At 31.9% G+C, this 17,946-nt stretch overlaps 1 protein-coding gene and 1 pseudogene across 3 annotated transcripts; one reads left to right on the top strand and one right to left on the bottom strand.

The window, feature by feature from the left end:
• Nucleotides 1-586: 586 nt before the first annotated feature.
• Nucleotides 587-6,016, top strand: LOC143579333 (protein Brevis radix-like 4; annotated as a pseudogene). The gene is made up of 4 exons (XR_013143440.1): nt 587-892; nt 5,255-5,390; nt 5,484-5,836; nt 5,926-6,016. The product of XR_013143440.1 is annotated as a protein Brevis radix-like 4 (transcript).
• A 1,917-nt stretch (nt 6,017-7,933) lies between these two features.
• LOC143579345 (growth-regulating factor 3-like) lies at nt 7,934-10,898 on the bottom strand. Of its 2 annotated transcripts, XM_077062683.1 has the most exons (4): nt 10,537-10,898; nt 9,643-9,994; nt 8,231-8,619; nt 7,934-8,150 (listed from the first exon to the last, which is right to left on the bottom strand). In XM_077062683.1, the coding sequence occupies exons 1-4, from the start codon at nt 10,727-10,729 to the stop codon at nt 8,143-8,145; spliced, it is 942 nt and encodes a 313-aa protein (XP_076918798.1). In that variant the 5' UTR covers nt 10,730-10,898; the 3' UTR covers nt 7,934-8,142. The 2 variants fall into 2 exon arrangements, with proteins under 2 accessions (XP_076918798.1, XP_076918797.1); XM_077062682.1 differs by having other exon boundaries at nt 7,934-8,619.
• Between the last annotated feature and the right edge of the window lie 7,048 nt (nt 10,899-17,946).

Genomic DNA, 17,946 nt, shown 5'->3' with positions numbered 1-17,946 from the left:
TGAATTTATACAACGTAAATATAACACTGGGTGTGTATTTAATGAAGTTAATAAAAACAAATTCCTATATAAGTCATTAACCCTCTTAATTATCTTAAAAAGATAGAAACTAGCTTGAGTTGGATATTAGTTGTATTCATAGAAGGTTGAAGTTAATTACAAAACCCAATTAAGTAACAACACAAATATATAATAATAGGCATAATATATTTTGTATTAAATATCCTTTAATCACCAAATCAAACTTAAATAGACAAGGAATCTCTAAAATTAAGAGGCGTTAATAAAAGTCCATCAACAAAACACATGATTATCATTTTCCTTCATCATCATCTTCATCTTCACATTCATCTTCATCAATAACCGAATTCGCTCATCAATCGATCAAAAATGCTTCCATGCATCACTCGTTCGAATCAACCGGCAATAATAAGCACTCCGTCAAAACGCTTACTTCTCAGGTACGTAACGAGCTAGGTTTTAAAATTTCTAAATTCTAACAACATTTTACGTGTGACGTGTCAATCAGTTATCAATTAGTTACGAATCGGTTAGATGCTAACAAAATCCGTTACAGATCAAGGACATGGCGGTGAATTGCAATCCGTGTTCACGATCGGTGTCTCCGCAGCAGCAGGTGGTCGTACCGGCGGAACGGGAGTAAAGGATCGAGGTCAGGTAGTGGTAGGGTGTGGGGGAAGGAGATGGAGGCGAGGTTGAAAGGAATGTCGGTGTGGTGGAAGAGGTGACGTGTCGGTGTCCAGCAGTGGCCGGTGGTGGTGGAGGAGGAGAAGGAACCGAAAGAGTGGGTTGCTCAGGTGGAACCGGGCGTGCTTATTACTTTTGTGTCTTTGCCACGTGGCGGTAACCATCTTAAACGAATCCGGTTCAGGTAATTTCTCATTCTCATACTCATACTCTGAATTTTTTTTATATATGTTTTTTTTTAGTTATTAGTTATAGGTTTCGTCATGGGGTCCCATATAATTATTATATGACGGTTTAGTTTAACTAACTGTATATATAAATATTTTTATTTTATGGTTGCTCACTTGCTTGTGAGGTTGATATGCTGCTTTATGCTAAATAAAAGAATCTTACCTGTGCAGAAGATTTGAAAGTCCTATACGAGCTGAAGAAAAGGTCCTTAGAGTAAACTAACAAATTATATAAACTATTTTTTTAAATGACTAATGTTATAATAATAAACATAGTAAAATTTTAGTATTAGAATGACATATGATAATAGTTTTTTTTTTCAAATGCTATATATGAAGATAAAAAAAGAGAGGGATTACTCACAAGCCACAAATATCAAGCATACTATAAAAAGAAGCACACCGCTTACTTCTCATGAGGTTTTCAGATTTAAAACAACAATTTACGTGTCAATCAGTTATGATTTTATGAATCGATTAATTATAGTTTTCTTCATGAGGTCCCTCTAATATATTTATTTTATGGATGTTGCTTGTGAGGTTGTTATGTTGCTTTATGCTAAATTAAACATTCTTAAAATATATATGAAGGTAGATATTGTAAGCTTCATTTAGTCTTCCCTATCAAGACTATTTCAGTTCCTACCCAAATAAATTTGTATTTAGTTGGTTATATATAGTATCCATATTAGAATACATTATATCTTAAGTTCAACATCAATATATTAATGATAGTTGAATTATCAAACCTTGTGTTCTCAAGTTTTATTTTGAAGAGAAGAGAGCTGGAAGTGAAATAAATATATTGTGCTCTCATTTGAGCTTTTGAACAACCTTAGTAACCATTCATGTTTTTCACTTCTTAAAATTTGTAAGTAATAATACGTAAAAACAATCCCAGAAAACAATCCATGTTAAACCAGAGTTAAAGAGTTAAACAGAATCATCAGTTACATACAACAATCTCCCCTTCAGTCACAACGGTGTTTTCCAGTGTTACTTCCTTTTGAGACATAGGCGGATCTTTATTAACAAACATAGAAAAAAAATATAAATATACAATGCCATATAAGTAAAATTAAATGGATTGACCAACTTGTTAACCGGAAAAGATTTGTTAGATGAAATATATTACGAAACTTTTATTGAAAAATTTGTATTAAATTAAACAACAATAAGTTTTATATATACACACACTCATATGTATAAACTAGCATATAGTTTTTAACTCCTTCAACTATAAACTATTTAGCTTGTCGCTATCGGTCTTTAAAGGAGATGGCGTTCGTTGGCACTACCATGGTTTGTTACTTTCTGTTATGAAAAGGCTTGTGATTTAAGAGCCTTGAATTCCAAATTTCTCATGTCAATTGCTATTTTGTTTATTTTCTTTTGGTTGTTATTCTACATGTACAAGTGAATGTTTCTCTGGCAGGTGACAGAGTCATCAGAATCGTTACTTGTATTACTTTTAAATAGAAAACTACAATAATCATGAGAAGTGTAAAAACATATGTATATATTGCTTTGAATGTAACACACAAAAGCATTTGTGTATTAGTCTCTACTTATTATCTTACATAAAACATGTACAAGTGAATTATGCACGTCTTGTTGTTTTCTACGTAAAGTTGATTTTATATTAAATCGTGAAACTCATTTAATTTTTTTTTTCGTCTACACAAAGGAAAACTTCTAAGCTCAAGTTGGCATTACACAATATATTACGAATTGATACCCGTTAGCGTGATAGATTTTATCAACACCAACCAAAATTCTTTATTTAATTTACCAGTATGCATTGATTATAATATTTTATTTTATATAATATTACTAACAACAATAGTAATAACACACAATAAAATCCTACCAAATATAGCATGATATTGGTAAAGTATAGATATCGTAAGACGTAGATAAACTATATCTCTATCACAGAAAATAGAGAGGCTTCTTGTAGATACACTCGAACTAAAAACCATATCAAAGACATAAAATATATTAGAGTATTTATTAAATTATGAATTCTTGTTTAATGAAGCATGCATCTTCATACAAACATGCCGTGCCTCTTATGTATGGAAAATATCCTTAAAAATTGTCCCGATCTTACTGCAAGCATCATGATGAGGGATCCCCCTATTAGCAGTTCTTTAGGAGGCCTGTTAAAATTTTGTGTTTTCTTTAGGTATGCTTTTTCTCCAAAATGCGGTTACCTTGTCGGAGAAATGGTCTGTTCTCAAGCTTTTTTATTACTTTGTCCAACCTACGTGTATCTAGTTTGTTTTTTAGTGATGGACAGGTTGACAAGAATGAACAACATGCTTTGCCACTTTTAAACCAGAAATAGTGATCTAATTTTAAGTTTAACGTATAATAACATAGTACCATTCTCATATGTCAAATGTCAATGCGCTGGGGCACAACATCAAACCAAACATGGTCCTACTTAACCATACACATGGTTTCATAACTTTTGCCGGGAACGTACACAAATATGAAATAATCTATCAAGAGATCACTTTACATTATGTAACTTGGATGTCAAAGCTTGCACGGCCAGGGTTGATTATTATTAAAGGGGTCTAGGTTCATACACACACAACTAGTCATTTAACATCATGTGAAACTGTAAGCTACGGTTTACAATAAAATGGCAGATTGCAGTTAACAAAATATTTCTTTGTAAGCGGTGGTTTACTCATATAGTAACTGCAATTTATTAACATATTTATATATTCATATGTTTTAAAACTAGCATAACTTAGTATTTATTATTATGTTTAACAATTAAAGTATTATAATTGTATAACGACTAGTTTCTAATGACTACTTTGTATTTGATATTATCAATATTAACATTTATTCTTTCATTAAACCATTTCGAACAAAAATAAAAGATTAATTTATTTCATTTAATAACAAATTAATTATATAGAGTACACCGAATTATAATAATCAAAATAATAATTTTTATTAAAAATGAAAACTTAAAGACTGAATTTAAATATAAACTTTGAATTAAGATATATATTTTTAAAAAGTTATGTTAGTTTAAAATATATAAATAGTTATGTAACTTTAAAATATATAAATATACATAATAATATGAGACTCTCTTATAACGATTCTGAAAATAAATTTGTAAATAAGTTATCAAATTGTATTTTACAAATTATGTAAAATACAGTTTCTAAAGGAGTTTGTTATACATTCATACAAAGATAAATTACAGTTTAGCTTTACACTGTAAACTGGAGTTTACAATGTGACCGTGTTAAGGGTGGACATGAACTTTTTTAAATGGGCATGATTGATGGTTTAAAAACTACATATTCACTTGTGCTTTTGTCTTAGAATTCACTTGGGTCATGGGTAAAACTTTGACCAACAATTTCCTTTTTCATCATTAGATGATGGATTATTTCTTGCTTTTTTTAACACACTCAATTGATTTGCATTACTTTACTGGTATCATTTTCTCACTAATCTTGCTCTTTTTTGTTGCTGTTTTAAACTATTATATGAGAACAAAAACAACAAGCCTATATCATATCCTTATATATTTCTTTTTTATCAATGATTCATTTTATTTTTATTTTTTAAATTTACTTCTTACATACAATGTCTATGTTATATACATTAAAAAAAAACTATGGAACTAATATGTTCATTGTTTTTGTTCATTTTTTAATATTTACCTACACATGAGCAGGTATGTGTTAGAAAATCTACCTACACATGTAGGTTCTATATATAAACAAATTTTGTTTTTGTACTTTATTAGAATGTTGAAAAATATGAATAAACATTGCATTTTAATCATTTTCTTGTATTTTTAAAATTGAAAAAATGAACAATTTATTTTGTTCTTTCTTTTCTCGCAAAAACTGTCTTATGTGTAAAACCTTCCCCTGTGTGTGTGTGAAGAGTAAAGACATCAGATCTCCTAGATCAAATCAATACATATTCAATTCTGCACTGCAAAAAGAAAAAGAAGCAATGTCCCTCTAGATAAACACTAGTGGTTAGGATCTTATTATTCTATTTAAGTGGAATACATGATCCACAATTCCACATAAAATATGGCCTTAACAACAACCCTATTATGCATAAAGATAACCTGTGGCCTAATTTAGCCTTACTCTTGAAGGTACCCTTTATGGTAGTGTAGTCATGCAGACCACTTAGTCCTTTTGTACCAACACACACACAACTTTACAACTCACTTTTACCCATATTTTACTCAAAATTAAAAACCATTATTTTTGTTATCCCAGAAAATAGCTAGACTTATTATTTTTGTTTTTCGTTAGCCGAGAGACGTTTAATAAGTGGCAAGCTCAAAAATGGTGGCAAGAGAACTACGACAAACTGACGGAACTTTACAATGTCCAAAGATTAAACCGACATGCATTTCCCGTTCCAACGCCTCCAAGATCCGAAGATGAGGTGGGAAAATATTATTAAGTGTTTTAACGGAAATCTTATTATTAGTTATTTAGTTACATTCATTTGAGGTTAATTAAGGTAATTGTGTAACAGAGTAATTCTAAATTTGAATGTATTGAGGACAGTCCAATAACACCAGCCTTGAGTCAAGAAAGGCTACCTGGAACCTTAACCCACCCGACAGTGGTTCGGTCCAACCAAGACATATCAGGTATCACTGTTACTTCAAAAGTGTCAAGTATTAATGGAGCAAAGACAGAAACATCATCCATGGATGCTTCTAGATGGACTAGCTCATCACGCGAGGCTGAGCAGTCAGGAGAGCTATCAATGAGCTATGTAAGTGATGTGGAGAATGAGTGGGTGGAACAAGTTGAGCCAGGAGTCTACATTACTACCAAAGCACTTCCGGGCGGGTCAAGGGAACTTAAACGTGTTAGATTCAGGTTAGCATAAATCATTATAATTCAATAATAAAAGTATTCGTTACATGTTTATAATGTAGTGGCTAGCTGATGTTTTAATTGGCCTGCAGCAAAGAGAAATTCGGAAAGGTGCATGCGAGACTATGGTGGGAAGAAAACCGACCGAGGATTCATAAGCAATTCTTGTGAGCAACAAAATATTATTTATGAAGTTGGCTTCAACAAAGTGTTGAATGTTGTTGCTGGTGTTACAAGTGACTATTAAGTTCAAAGAGATAGCTAGTCTTTTTGATTTCCATTTTTTATAGAAATGTAGGAATAAAACATTTCTATTTATGGTGGAAGGAGGACCAGAAAATGTAGTGTTCAAGAGAGTTGGTTGGTATATTGTTTATGAACTTTAATCTATATATTAAACTATTTTAAATTCATTATATGTAATTTCCAATTTGTACCTCAATCCACATTCAAATTCTAACACATGTTAAAAACAACCAATTTAGATACTATAAGACACTCATTCCAACCAATATTGTCAGTTTTGTCACCGGAAACTCGTGAATTTGTTTTTGCTCACCGAATGTGATCTAATCTATTGTTGACTTCTGTCAATGCGTCGTAGACTGTTTTAAGTTACCCAAAACCAAACATAGGTTCTAGAGGAGTGTTCTTGGCTTATTCGAAATCGAAACATCATAGTAAAGGTAGATGGAAGTCTGGAACCTCGAATTCTCAAAAGATGATTCGGCGAGTTGGGCTAGGAGAAGATTTAGATTTTGGACTGTTTATTCAACTCAAGAATTGCCTCTAATGGGCTTTTGATTTATAGGCCCACCCAAGTTATATACGAGCCCAAGCACGAGGTGTATAAATAATACCACCAATGACTGTTTTATGTATTTAGCTAATATATATAGAACTAGGGGTGTGCATGGGTTGGTTTAGGGCGGTTTTTGGCCAAACCCATCACCATAACCGACATAGTGAGTAATAGATAACAATAACCATAACCGATCCGTCATGGCGGTTTCGGTTAATCAGTTTTAACGGTTATAACGAGTCGGTTATGGGTCAGTTAGCCGTGATTAAAATAAACAATCCTTCAATATGATTGTGAACACCGAATAGCCGCTAATTGTATTGTGGAATTCAAATATATTTTCCTTTTTTACTGCAATTTATGAAATATACATATCTAATTGACATATTAAATAATTAAAATGGAAATTTAGATCGACAATTATGGAACTTAAGAATGAATATGGTAACCAATATCACCAATATTATTATTATTATTTATTATTATTGGCCTAAATCCTAGTAGGTGTGGAGAACTTTTTTCTGTAACGGACTATTGGCAATAAGTGTAAAAGTTACATAAATTGGGCAGTTCGGTTATGGCGGGTTTGGAATTAACATTAACCAAAACCGACCCACATTTGACGTTTTCAAAAATTCATTGCGCCGACCCATTGGTTAAAATCGGTTCGATTATGTCGTTTATGGTTCAGTTTGCGGTAATGACGGTTAATTTGCACACCCCTGAATAAAAACAATGTGTTTTTGAAGTAAAGTGTTCACTTAGATTATTTAAAACACATGTACAGTCAGGATTTTTTTTATAACAGACTTTATGTGTGGTTAGTTTTTTGTATAAATAACGGAATTATCTGAATCGATCTGACATTGAAACTAACTTTTTATGTAAATAATATGTTAAAAACTTGTAATAATTTTTTAAGAAAACATATAAGTTGTCGCTTTATTCCCGTTTATAAATTAAAAGAATTGCTCACACTTTATCTGATCCAAGAGATAACTAGATTTACTAGTTAGAAGGAGCTTAAATCCGTCTACATCCAAAGTTACAGTCAACCGAATAAACCAAACCAAGTTTTTCAATAAACAAATTAACCAACCATTTACAACTCTAAATACCAAAACGTCAATTATAGGTTGGTACCAACTCATAATCGCACCGAACCATGCTCATCCAAGCATTTTAGTTGTACCTCATTTTAGCTTTACTTTCTAATGATAATATTACACCGTGGCCCGTCCAAGGCTCAATAACACGATGTATGTTGTTACCCTCACTAAGATCTAATTGTGTTCAAAGATTTATACGATTGCATTATGAAAACAAAACGGACTGAAAAGTAACATCTGAAGCCATTTAATCAGCATAAGTTCCAAGACAAAGATATGAGAAACCTCGTGAAAACATACCGTTACAGAATAAACACATATAAACCTAAGTCCGTAAAAACATACCAACCCCTCCCACGGTCACACAATCGTCACTACCTAAAGCCAAACCAAACACCTCATTTATCTGCAACAACAAGAATAAATACAAGTAACTAAGAAAAACTATTTCTTCAATATAAAACCAAACCAAAATAGTGAAATTACCGTTATGAGCAAGGAAGAAGTCATGAGCACAGTCGGGGATGGAGATTGATAGTTGCGTCGTGGAGGAGTCTTTATCTTTGTTATGATCTCCACCATCATGTGGTGCTTCATCAAAGAAATGATGCATTACCTTTTGGGGTTCATCTTTCATTTCAACTTTGAGAGCTAATTGGTCATAACAGCCTCCATGATCCTGTTTTAGTGCTGAGGTGTTCTGATATGAGTAACTTTCATTTTGATAATCTGAGAAATTAGACAGCTGTTTGGACTGTGACTGGGCCAGTGGTGAGCTTTTCATAGCCAGTGGTTCCAAGTGCCAAGAATCACTCATGGTGCCACTTTCTGACAAATATGGATGATGCTCATCTACATCCTCTTTCATCACATAGCTACCAAAATTTAGGCAAAATCAACTTTAAAATATGAAGCACTGAGTTTTATATTATTCTTTGAATTTTGCAAGACTAAACTATTGCGAGAACAAAAAAAACAAAACTAAATCGTTTAACGTTTACTATCAATGGTTCATATTTTATAAAACTTTTACTTTTTACATACAAATGTGTACCTAAAAAAACCATTAAATTAATTTGTTCATATATTTATTTCATTTTCAAATGTTTACATACACATGTGTAGGTTATGTGTTGGAAATTAGAACTATACATGATTTTGGTGTACCCACACATGATTTACACATGTGCAGGTTCTGTATATAAACAAATTTTGTTTATATATTTTTTAGAATGTTAGAAGAGATCAATAAATATCCCATTTCAACCATTTTCTTGTATTTAAATCTTACAAAACTGAAAAAAAATGATTTAGGTGCTCTCACAGCAAAACGTCTTCTGCGTTGAACCCTCCCCGTCTTAAATATCCACTGCGAGGGTCAACTCGTGTGAAAATATGATACATGAGTTAAGAATAGATACAGAAAAATGGTGTTGTGTAACCATCCTAATAAATACTACTTTCATGATATTCTCACTGAAAAATGGTGCAAAACCATCCTAATAAATAATGACAAGAGTCAAGGTTAATGTTTACATCTTGAAATATTAAGTAACTAGTAATTAGCATGAAAAAGTACAAGTTGTCAGTATTAAACTACATAACTTAGTTAAGGTTTATTCAAATAATTGTCACGGTTAAAAGATATCCCTGATTATATTATAAATATTTCTTTTTGTAATTATTCTTATCTATCCTACTATAAATAGTTAATAACACCACACAATATGTTACAGGTTTTTTAAATATTCTACAGTCTAAGTTGATATCAATATGTATGCTCAGAGAAAGAATCATTTATACGACACTGGACAATAGCATGTGGTGTCTGCATCTGCATGTGTACAATCATGACAAAAGCTTAATGCTAAAATATATTAATATCAACACGAACAAACCTGTGATCTTTTTCTGAATGAGAGTAGGGGCTAGATTCCAACAAAAACCGATCTTGAGAAGACAAAACATTATTAATACCAGGAGATCTAGATAGTTGTGGATAAGCAAAGGGTGAAGGATGATAAGTTGAAGAAGATTTAGCAGAGATTGATGTTAATGGTGTTGAAGAAGTTGTAGGTTCCACAGGCTTTCTTGAACGATTTCTGCCTCTGTGCATGTGCCTTTCACAGTATTTTGAATCAGGGTAGACTCCTTTAGAACACCTCCATTTTTTACCATCTGTTCTTCTGCACCTTCCTGGTTCTGGATCAATCTTTCTACCAAATCCCATCTGGAAATACTCTCTTCCAACTGCAAATTTCATGTAACTATTAAAAGTTATAAAAAAAAAACACCCTTTTCATCTTTCTTTAAAATGATTTGAATTTTAGCTTAAAAGACTTGGTGAGTGTAGATTTAGGGGGTGTTTAGCTTATTTTATATCATTTGATAAGCTTTTGGATTAGCTTATATTCTACAAGTTGATTATACATCTTAATAAGTTGTTAAATCCATCATTTTTAATTTGTTATAGTAATAAGATACTTCAATATTATTAATCCATCACCATTTGAGGGCAAATTAGTAATTTACTCCTTTAAACAAATAAAATAAGCTAAAAAACCATCTTCAAATAAGCTTCTACAAATTAGCTTATATAAGCTTATAAGCCTAAGCTAAAAAAGCTAAACCAAACACCAAATGAAGCTTATTTTAAAAAAAATACTAAAAAAACTATAAGCTTTGCTAAAAAAGCTAGGCCAAACACCCCCTTAACATAAGAATAAACAGTTAAAAACACCCTTTTAAGATTGAATAATAATAATAATAATAATAGAAGAAGAAGAAGATACTTGGGAGACTGGGAGAGTGGTGATGCATGATGAGTCTAGTGGAAGAATCCAAGCTTCTTTGAATGGAGAAGAGGAGATCAGGGGGTATGGGCATGCCTGAGATCATGTATTTGTAGACAAGTGCTTGGTGTTCCAACTCTTGCCATTGGCTTGATGTGAATGGAAACCGAGAAGAAGAACTCATGATTTCCATTTTTTAGATGTGAAATGGAGAAATGGATGAATGAATAATATAGTAAGTGAAATGAAAGTAAACTAATGGTTAATGTTTCAGATTGATATTTTATGCAGAAGCAGCAGCAGTAACTGTGTATATATGGCAGAGTGAGAGAGAGAGATCTGTAACACTTCTGTTGCTTACTATGCTGCCTTTATGGCAGCACTTGTCCTGACAAACATTATACAGAAACCTATAAAATAAAAAAATATATATGGTCACATACGTATACAAAACGGTTTTGAATATGGTTATAATTTGCTTATCCGAATCTTTCTACTTCTTGTATTTCAGTACCTCTTTCTATAAAGGAAAAATTACCAATATGTTTATTTTCATCTTCAAGTTCAAAGTTTTGTCCATAAGTTTTTATAATTCTCTAAATGTTCATTGTAAATAAGTTCGGATACTAAACTTATTTGTGTTGTCAGACTACTTTTTTCTTAACCACTTAAAACATAACACATAAGAAATTAAGATAAAAAAAACTAATATTAAAAGATGAAACACTCAAACAGCATGTACTTGAAGACATATAAAAAATAATGTTTCCCCTAGACAATATAATCTTTTTTTTCTAGAGTTTCAAACAATTACCAGAGAGAGGTGCCGTTTGTCAACAAAAGGAGGAAGAAGGAGATCGTCTGACCATATATATAAAATATCGTCGACGCCGGAGTTGATAACAGATGAAAGAGAATAGTAAAAAAAGAGATGATAAAAGAACAGACGTCGAGGCATGCTACCACCCGGTCATCACCACCGGACGACATAAACTTTACTCAAAGTCGAATCGGATCAATATTATGTCTAAGCGTTCGATTTAAATTTGACACGGCTCGATTTTGATTAAATTTTACGCCCACACATAATTAAAAGTAAGTGGTTCACAACAGTAAATTCGAGAATTAAAATCTTATGTATTAAAAGCTATAAAGTAAAATTTAATAAGATTTTATTGTATAATACTAAAAATAAAAATTAAATTCAATTAATTTTATTGAAATTGGTCCACCTTTTTATACCATCGGCCATACTTTTATATCGCTGGGCTTACTTTTATATCGTCGGCCATTATTTTAAAAGAGAAAACCGACGTCTGACTTGATTTAAGGGAGGAGTCAACCACATATACAATGGACATTTTAAGAAGTTTTTGGTTAAATAGACAAAGTCTTGACTTAAGTTAGTAATATAGACATTTAGGAATTTATCCTTATAGAAATGATATTTATGTTTAAAAATGCTTGTTAGATTTCACAACAGTTAACTTTTCAAAGTTTGCTTTAGATGAAGCGTAATGATTGATGTCATTTAAGTGGTATTTTCGTCATATCATCATTAGCAGTTTTTTTTAAATTACTCCCTTAGAACGCTTTATAATGTCCTTGGGATGATGTAGAGGTTTTATCCACTGCTATAATGTTTCATTCCGTATGTCTTTATGATCTAAACTCTTTGAATTACCTTCAAAACGTTTGCTTAATTAGACCATGATGATGCATTACGTACAGATAAAATAATATTGTCTATTTTGATCACATATGACTATTGCAATATTGTAGACGATTAGTACTAGACTTATCTTGTTGTAAAAGTTCTATTCTATTTATTCAATGTTTAACTTTTAACAGACTTAATACTTTTTGTTAAGACAACCATATTTAACTTTGAGAGTGATACTTCTTCATCTATGTGTTATTCACAAATAAACAAACATTCACTATATTAAACTAACTCTATGCTATATGTATTAAGTTTAATTTTTCTTTTTAAAAGCGTACATTATAAAATTGGGCCTATTATGTTCAATTATTATAACATTCTATTCATATTTGATGTTTAGTTAACATTTGCTACCTCCTATCATCAATACAAATTTGTTTTTCTTAATGGTCTTGATTGACTCACTCATCCTATTATTATTATTATTATTCTTATTTGAGCATATGCTTAACAGCGGAGGTCTTTTTTCATCCGCTACCATTATGTTCAAAATTGTTTGTGATACTTGAGACGGGATGTTTCTTATAACAAAACATCTCTATTGTACATGTCTGATGTGAAATTTGTCTAAGATGTTACATTGACAGTTTTAAGTCAAGTTTATACGTAGATACAAGATTGAAAAAGTTTACAACATAAGCTTACCTTGTGTGATAAGCTTTAGGTTTGATCCCATACCAAATTAAATTTGTTAGCAGGGGTTATCAAGGGATACGTCAAAATGAGATTTTTAAGTGGTTTATTTAATGTTTTTGAATGCTATCATTTTCGTAGACTTGACTATTGCTTTAAACATGATGTAAATTGTGTTATTTTTCATATTCGTTTATTTAAAATAGTGTCATGTATTCTAAGTTGCATGTTAGAATCTTAGATGCATGTTAATATTGTTTATAGCATAAATATTTGGAAAATTATCTATACTTGCTGTGAGTGTTGATTTATAAAGCCATGTCTTAGTATATGATCTCATGCACGTTCGAGGGCTTTGGGGTGTTTATTACCCAAAACTGATCTAAAACTATCTTAAAAATCAACTAAAAAAATATTAAATAATCAACTGCGTTTCTAATGATTTTATAATTCCAAATACTTTCAAGTATTGTGCAATTCAACATACCATTTATTAAATTTAAAAATCATATTACACTATATAATACATTTAGTTTCGATTCAAGTAAGCAGCTTTTGGTATCGAAGGCGTACTACCTAATACTATATCATCCAAAAATTTGTAACTTCCCTCATATCCATCCTTATACTCAAATTCTAGGATTCAGAATTTCGTTCCACTTTAGGGTTTTTTCCCCTCTCGTCCTATTGATGTATAAGTTGTTAAAATGTTTATTACAATAATAGAAATCTCTTTACCATGGGAAAATATATATATTTTCAAATAAATTTATGTAAGTTTATTTGTGGTTTTCAATAAAACAAAAGCTAAGCATGCGCCCAAAAGGCTAAATAAAAAAATAAAACACATGTCAATGAGCTTTATAGATCAACTAGTATTGAAAGGTTTGAACCGAAGACTATAAAGTCTCAAGTTTAAATCAGATCTTAACCAAGTTTTAATGTAGTGGGTCTTTGGACGTTGGGTTTTACTTGGAACAGGAGATTGTGGTCTTGAGCTTACCCAGTGTTGTCTGCGACCACAGGCGTTTGGGTTGTCTTTTACCATTGGAATATTAGATTGCCCTAGATAATCAGAGTTTATTCATTGGTCATTCAAAAAAATAATATAAAAAAATACTCAATGAACAATCGGTTGAGGCTTTGAGGGGGTAGTCCAGATGTAGTGGGGGGCACCCTCGCCACTATAGTGCCCGTATTTAAAGGTGTACAAATCGGGTTTGTCAAATACCCGGTTTCGAGTATAAAACCGGGTTCGGGTATGACCGGGTATTGGAAAATCGGGTATTAGCACTACCCGGGTCGGGTTCGGGTCTGGGTGTTGTCTGTAAAAACCATACCCTATGCATCGGGTCTGGGTCGAGTATAGAACCGAGTATTCTAAAACCGGGTATTTGAATACCTTATTATCGGGTATCGAAAAAACCCTATTTACGGTTTGTTTTCGTACTTTTTCCCGTGTATAGATCGGATTTTTTAAGTTGTCCCCAGAAATTCAAAGAGCCATGGATTTTTTTCCCCTCGGCATGATGTGTGTAATGCACAAATGTGGGTTGAATTTGTTCCAGCTAATGAGAGAATGAGAGGGAGGGGGACGCTATGGTGTATTGAACTATTGGTGTGTGATCATCATACATGAACTTAAAGACCATGTATAGTGAATGAAACTTTTATGATGGCGTTTTATTCATTATTATGTTTTTATTATTTTTAATTAAAGAAACCACCACTCATCTTCCACCTCTTCTACCTCTTCCGGTGCTTTCTGGGAAATGCACCCCCTCCAAAGCGTCAAAAGTGCCCCGGGGGACAATGTTCCTGGGTGCGCCCCACGCCCCACTACACATAGTCTAATTCTCTTAATATGTTTGGCAATGCATTATATTCAATGTTTTAAAAACCGATACTTCAGTTGTATCAGATTGGGCTAAAAAATTGTACAACCGGTTGAACCGGGTTATACCGGGAGGTTGAACGGTTGAATAGTTTATCTTATAATTTCTTATAAATGCAACTTCAACTCCAAAAATAACCCAAAAGTAAACGATTCCATAACAAAAATAATCCAAAAGTTAATCGATATTAAAAAAATAATACAAAAGCACTCAATTTTTAAAAGATAGTAATAAAGCTTACACGTTTAAATGTTAAGTGTTGGGTCAAAAGTAATTTTGAAAAAATATGGGCCGCAAATATAAAAAATTTCCCGTACTTAAAACTGGTTTACCGGTAAAAACCGGTATTCTAGAAAAAAAAACGATGGTACGATGTTCAAGCAAACGGCCAAAAATACCGGGCTTAAAATACCGATCTACGGTGCGAAATCTGGTTTAACTGGTTCAACCAGCCGGTTTGAACGGTGTTTATACACTGATTATATTAACACGTTTATTTAAATTCAATAACCCTAATTATTTTATGATAAAATAAAATAAGACAATTTATATGAGCTTCTCTTAAAACTTATAAATATTATATTATGTTTCTCCCTTATCATGTTTTTAGAGCATTCTTGATTTGTTGTCTTTCAGAAATATAATGCTTTATGCTTTAGTGTAGACTGTAGAGTGGGGCGTAGGCAATTGTGCCGAAGAAAATCTAAACGGCATGCTTTTGCATTATAAAAAAAGCTATTAAAAGCCTCTTTAATAAAATCATTGCTTCATAAATAACTCCAAAAGATAATAATATGCTAATTTACCAATTATACAATCTGATCATGTATTCCTTTTTAGTCGTTGGTGTAAAGTTTCCCATTAGTCATTGGTGTAAAGTTCCCTCTATTTTTGGATTTTCGGTTAGAGGCCTTCTTGAGCTCCACAAGACTTTCAAACTTGGAGTTATTGTAAAAGAGGCGTTTCATGGGATAATTATTATTGTTTGTTGGAGAATTTGGAAAGTAAGAAATGAAAAGGTGTTTTAAGGTGAGGAGGTTAAAGTGGAAGAGATAATTTGAGACATTAAAGCCTTTGGTTTTCTTTGGTTAAAGCATATGTCAATTTATAGCTTTCTTTGGTTAAAGCATATGTCAAAGCATAGCTCGTTAGAATGGTCAAATTGGTGTAACTTCATTTTCATGTAATTTATTTCTTTTGAGGCTGCTCTCCAGGTTGTGGAGACAGCTCATGGGTGTTGTGTTCTTGGTTGGTGTTGGTTGTTTGTTAAAGTTTATAGTTTGAAAGAAAAAAAATTCTTTTTTTAATTAATTGGAAGTGGATTGTTTAAATAATTGTACTATTAAAGATGAAATATTAATTTCAGCAGGAAAAAAAATTGTATAATCAAGTATGGACATCTGACCAGTTTTTATTGGGGAAAATTCCTAAAATGTCGTTTGAAAAGAGAAATTCAAGAAAATTTTCATGAGTTCCAAAACTTCCAAAAAATGTCTCGGGCAACGAGTTTGTCCAACTAGAACTGTCATCAAAGAAGTCAGCTCGACGTGTTTGCCAAATATTTGGTCGGGGACGCATAAAATGTTGTTTCCATATTAACTAGAACTGTCATCAAAGAAGTCAGCTCGACGTGTTTGCCAAATATTTGGTCGGGGACGCATAAAATGTTGTTTCCATATTTGATAGGGATGCATAGATTTTTTAACTTTTTGGTAGCAACACATAGATTTTTCAAATTTCGTGTGATGCATAGATTTTACAAATTTCTGGTCCAGACGTGTGGTATTTTATTTGGGCCATCCTACTTTTCGTGACATGTGTCATCTTCTTATTGAACGTAAAAACTCGTTGTATCGACTAAATGACACATCGTTGGCAACATGTTAGGAGGAAACAAAACTGGAACTATATTTTTGAGAGGATAAAACAAAAATCTCTCTTTTCAAAATAGACATTTTGAGAATTTCCTTTCAAATCTTACAATAAAACCTTAAATATATATAAACGAAATCTCCCTAAATTCTCTTAAGCTACCAGATTGATTTATTTGTAAATGAAGGTTTCTCATGCTTTGACCCGAATCCATGGGTATGTGTCTCACCAAACCCAGATTACACTTAAACGGGTTATAACATCTCATTATATTAAAATTTTATCTCATCAAATATTTGATATTAAAATCTTATATTAATAAAAGCGGATCATGGGTCTCACCAAACCCATATAGCTTTTAATCTGTGTTATAACATCTCATTTATTTGTAAAACCTTTCATCATCTAATCCTAAGTATATTATTAACATCCTTACAATAAAATAAAATTAAAATTCTAACAATATATATAAATATTCGAAACGAATAATATAAAACAGCTCCGTAATACAGGAATAAAAGCTAGTATAATATAATTAAAAACAAAAAAACTTTTATATATTTATTTTTGTTATATATTATACAAATAAAAATAAAAAGGTTATAAAATTTTGAGATTATGTGTGTTAGTGTTTAAAGCGTGTAACACAATATTCTGATTTTGGCATCTGATCCATAATAACCTAGGCATAATAATAATATAAGGTACCGTTGGTTTGCATATGGTCTAAAGATTTGCCAAAAATAAAAAATCTGTTCATCAGAAGGTGGCAGTGAAAAAAAGTGGAAGTTCCCAGAGAAGAGAAGAAGCATCGTACGGCTATCTCTCTCTTTTACTTTTGACAGTAAATAATAATAATAATAATCGAATCCACTTACATTTTTGACCTTTCTTTCTTGTTCTGGGGTTACTCCAATCACCCAAATTGGTCCCATTTCTTCTTCTTCTTTATGCTTTGTGACTTATACATTACACTACATCACTGCATCTTCTTTATCAAAAGGGCTGTGTTCCACCTTTGTCACAACATTTGTTTCTTGTTTCAGTTTATGAGACACTACACTTATTTTTAAATGTCCTCATGGTTTTTGAAAACCGGAAGCTGTAAAGCCAATATTTTTACTTTTTGTATAATTAGCTAGACTGCTTGTTAAAAACAGCGTAGTTTTTTTTTTGGTTTAACTATGTTTGATTCGCATTCAAATCCTCCGCTTTGATCACAACATACCTAGCTCTCAATCTCTCGAATTTTCTGTTGAAATTGTGTTATGTTGCGGCTTTTATAAA

This window comes from Bidens hawaiensis, unplaced genomic scaffold, assembly GCF_021521415.1.
Source record: "Bidens hawaiensis isolate Kalapana, Puna unplaced genomic scaffold, B.hawaiensis_p1.1 tig00029667_1, whole genome shotgun sequence".
In the NCBI taxonomy this organism is placed as follows: domain Eukaryota; kingdom Viridiplantae; phylum Streptophyta; class Magnoliopsida; order Asterales; family Asteraceae; genus Bidens; species Bidens hawaiensis.
The sequence above is the reverse complement of the archived record's forward strand: the minus strand, read 5'-3'. Positions and strand labels throughout refer to the sequence as shown.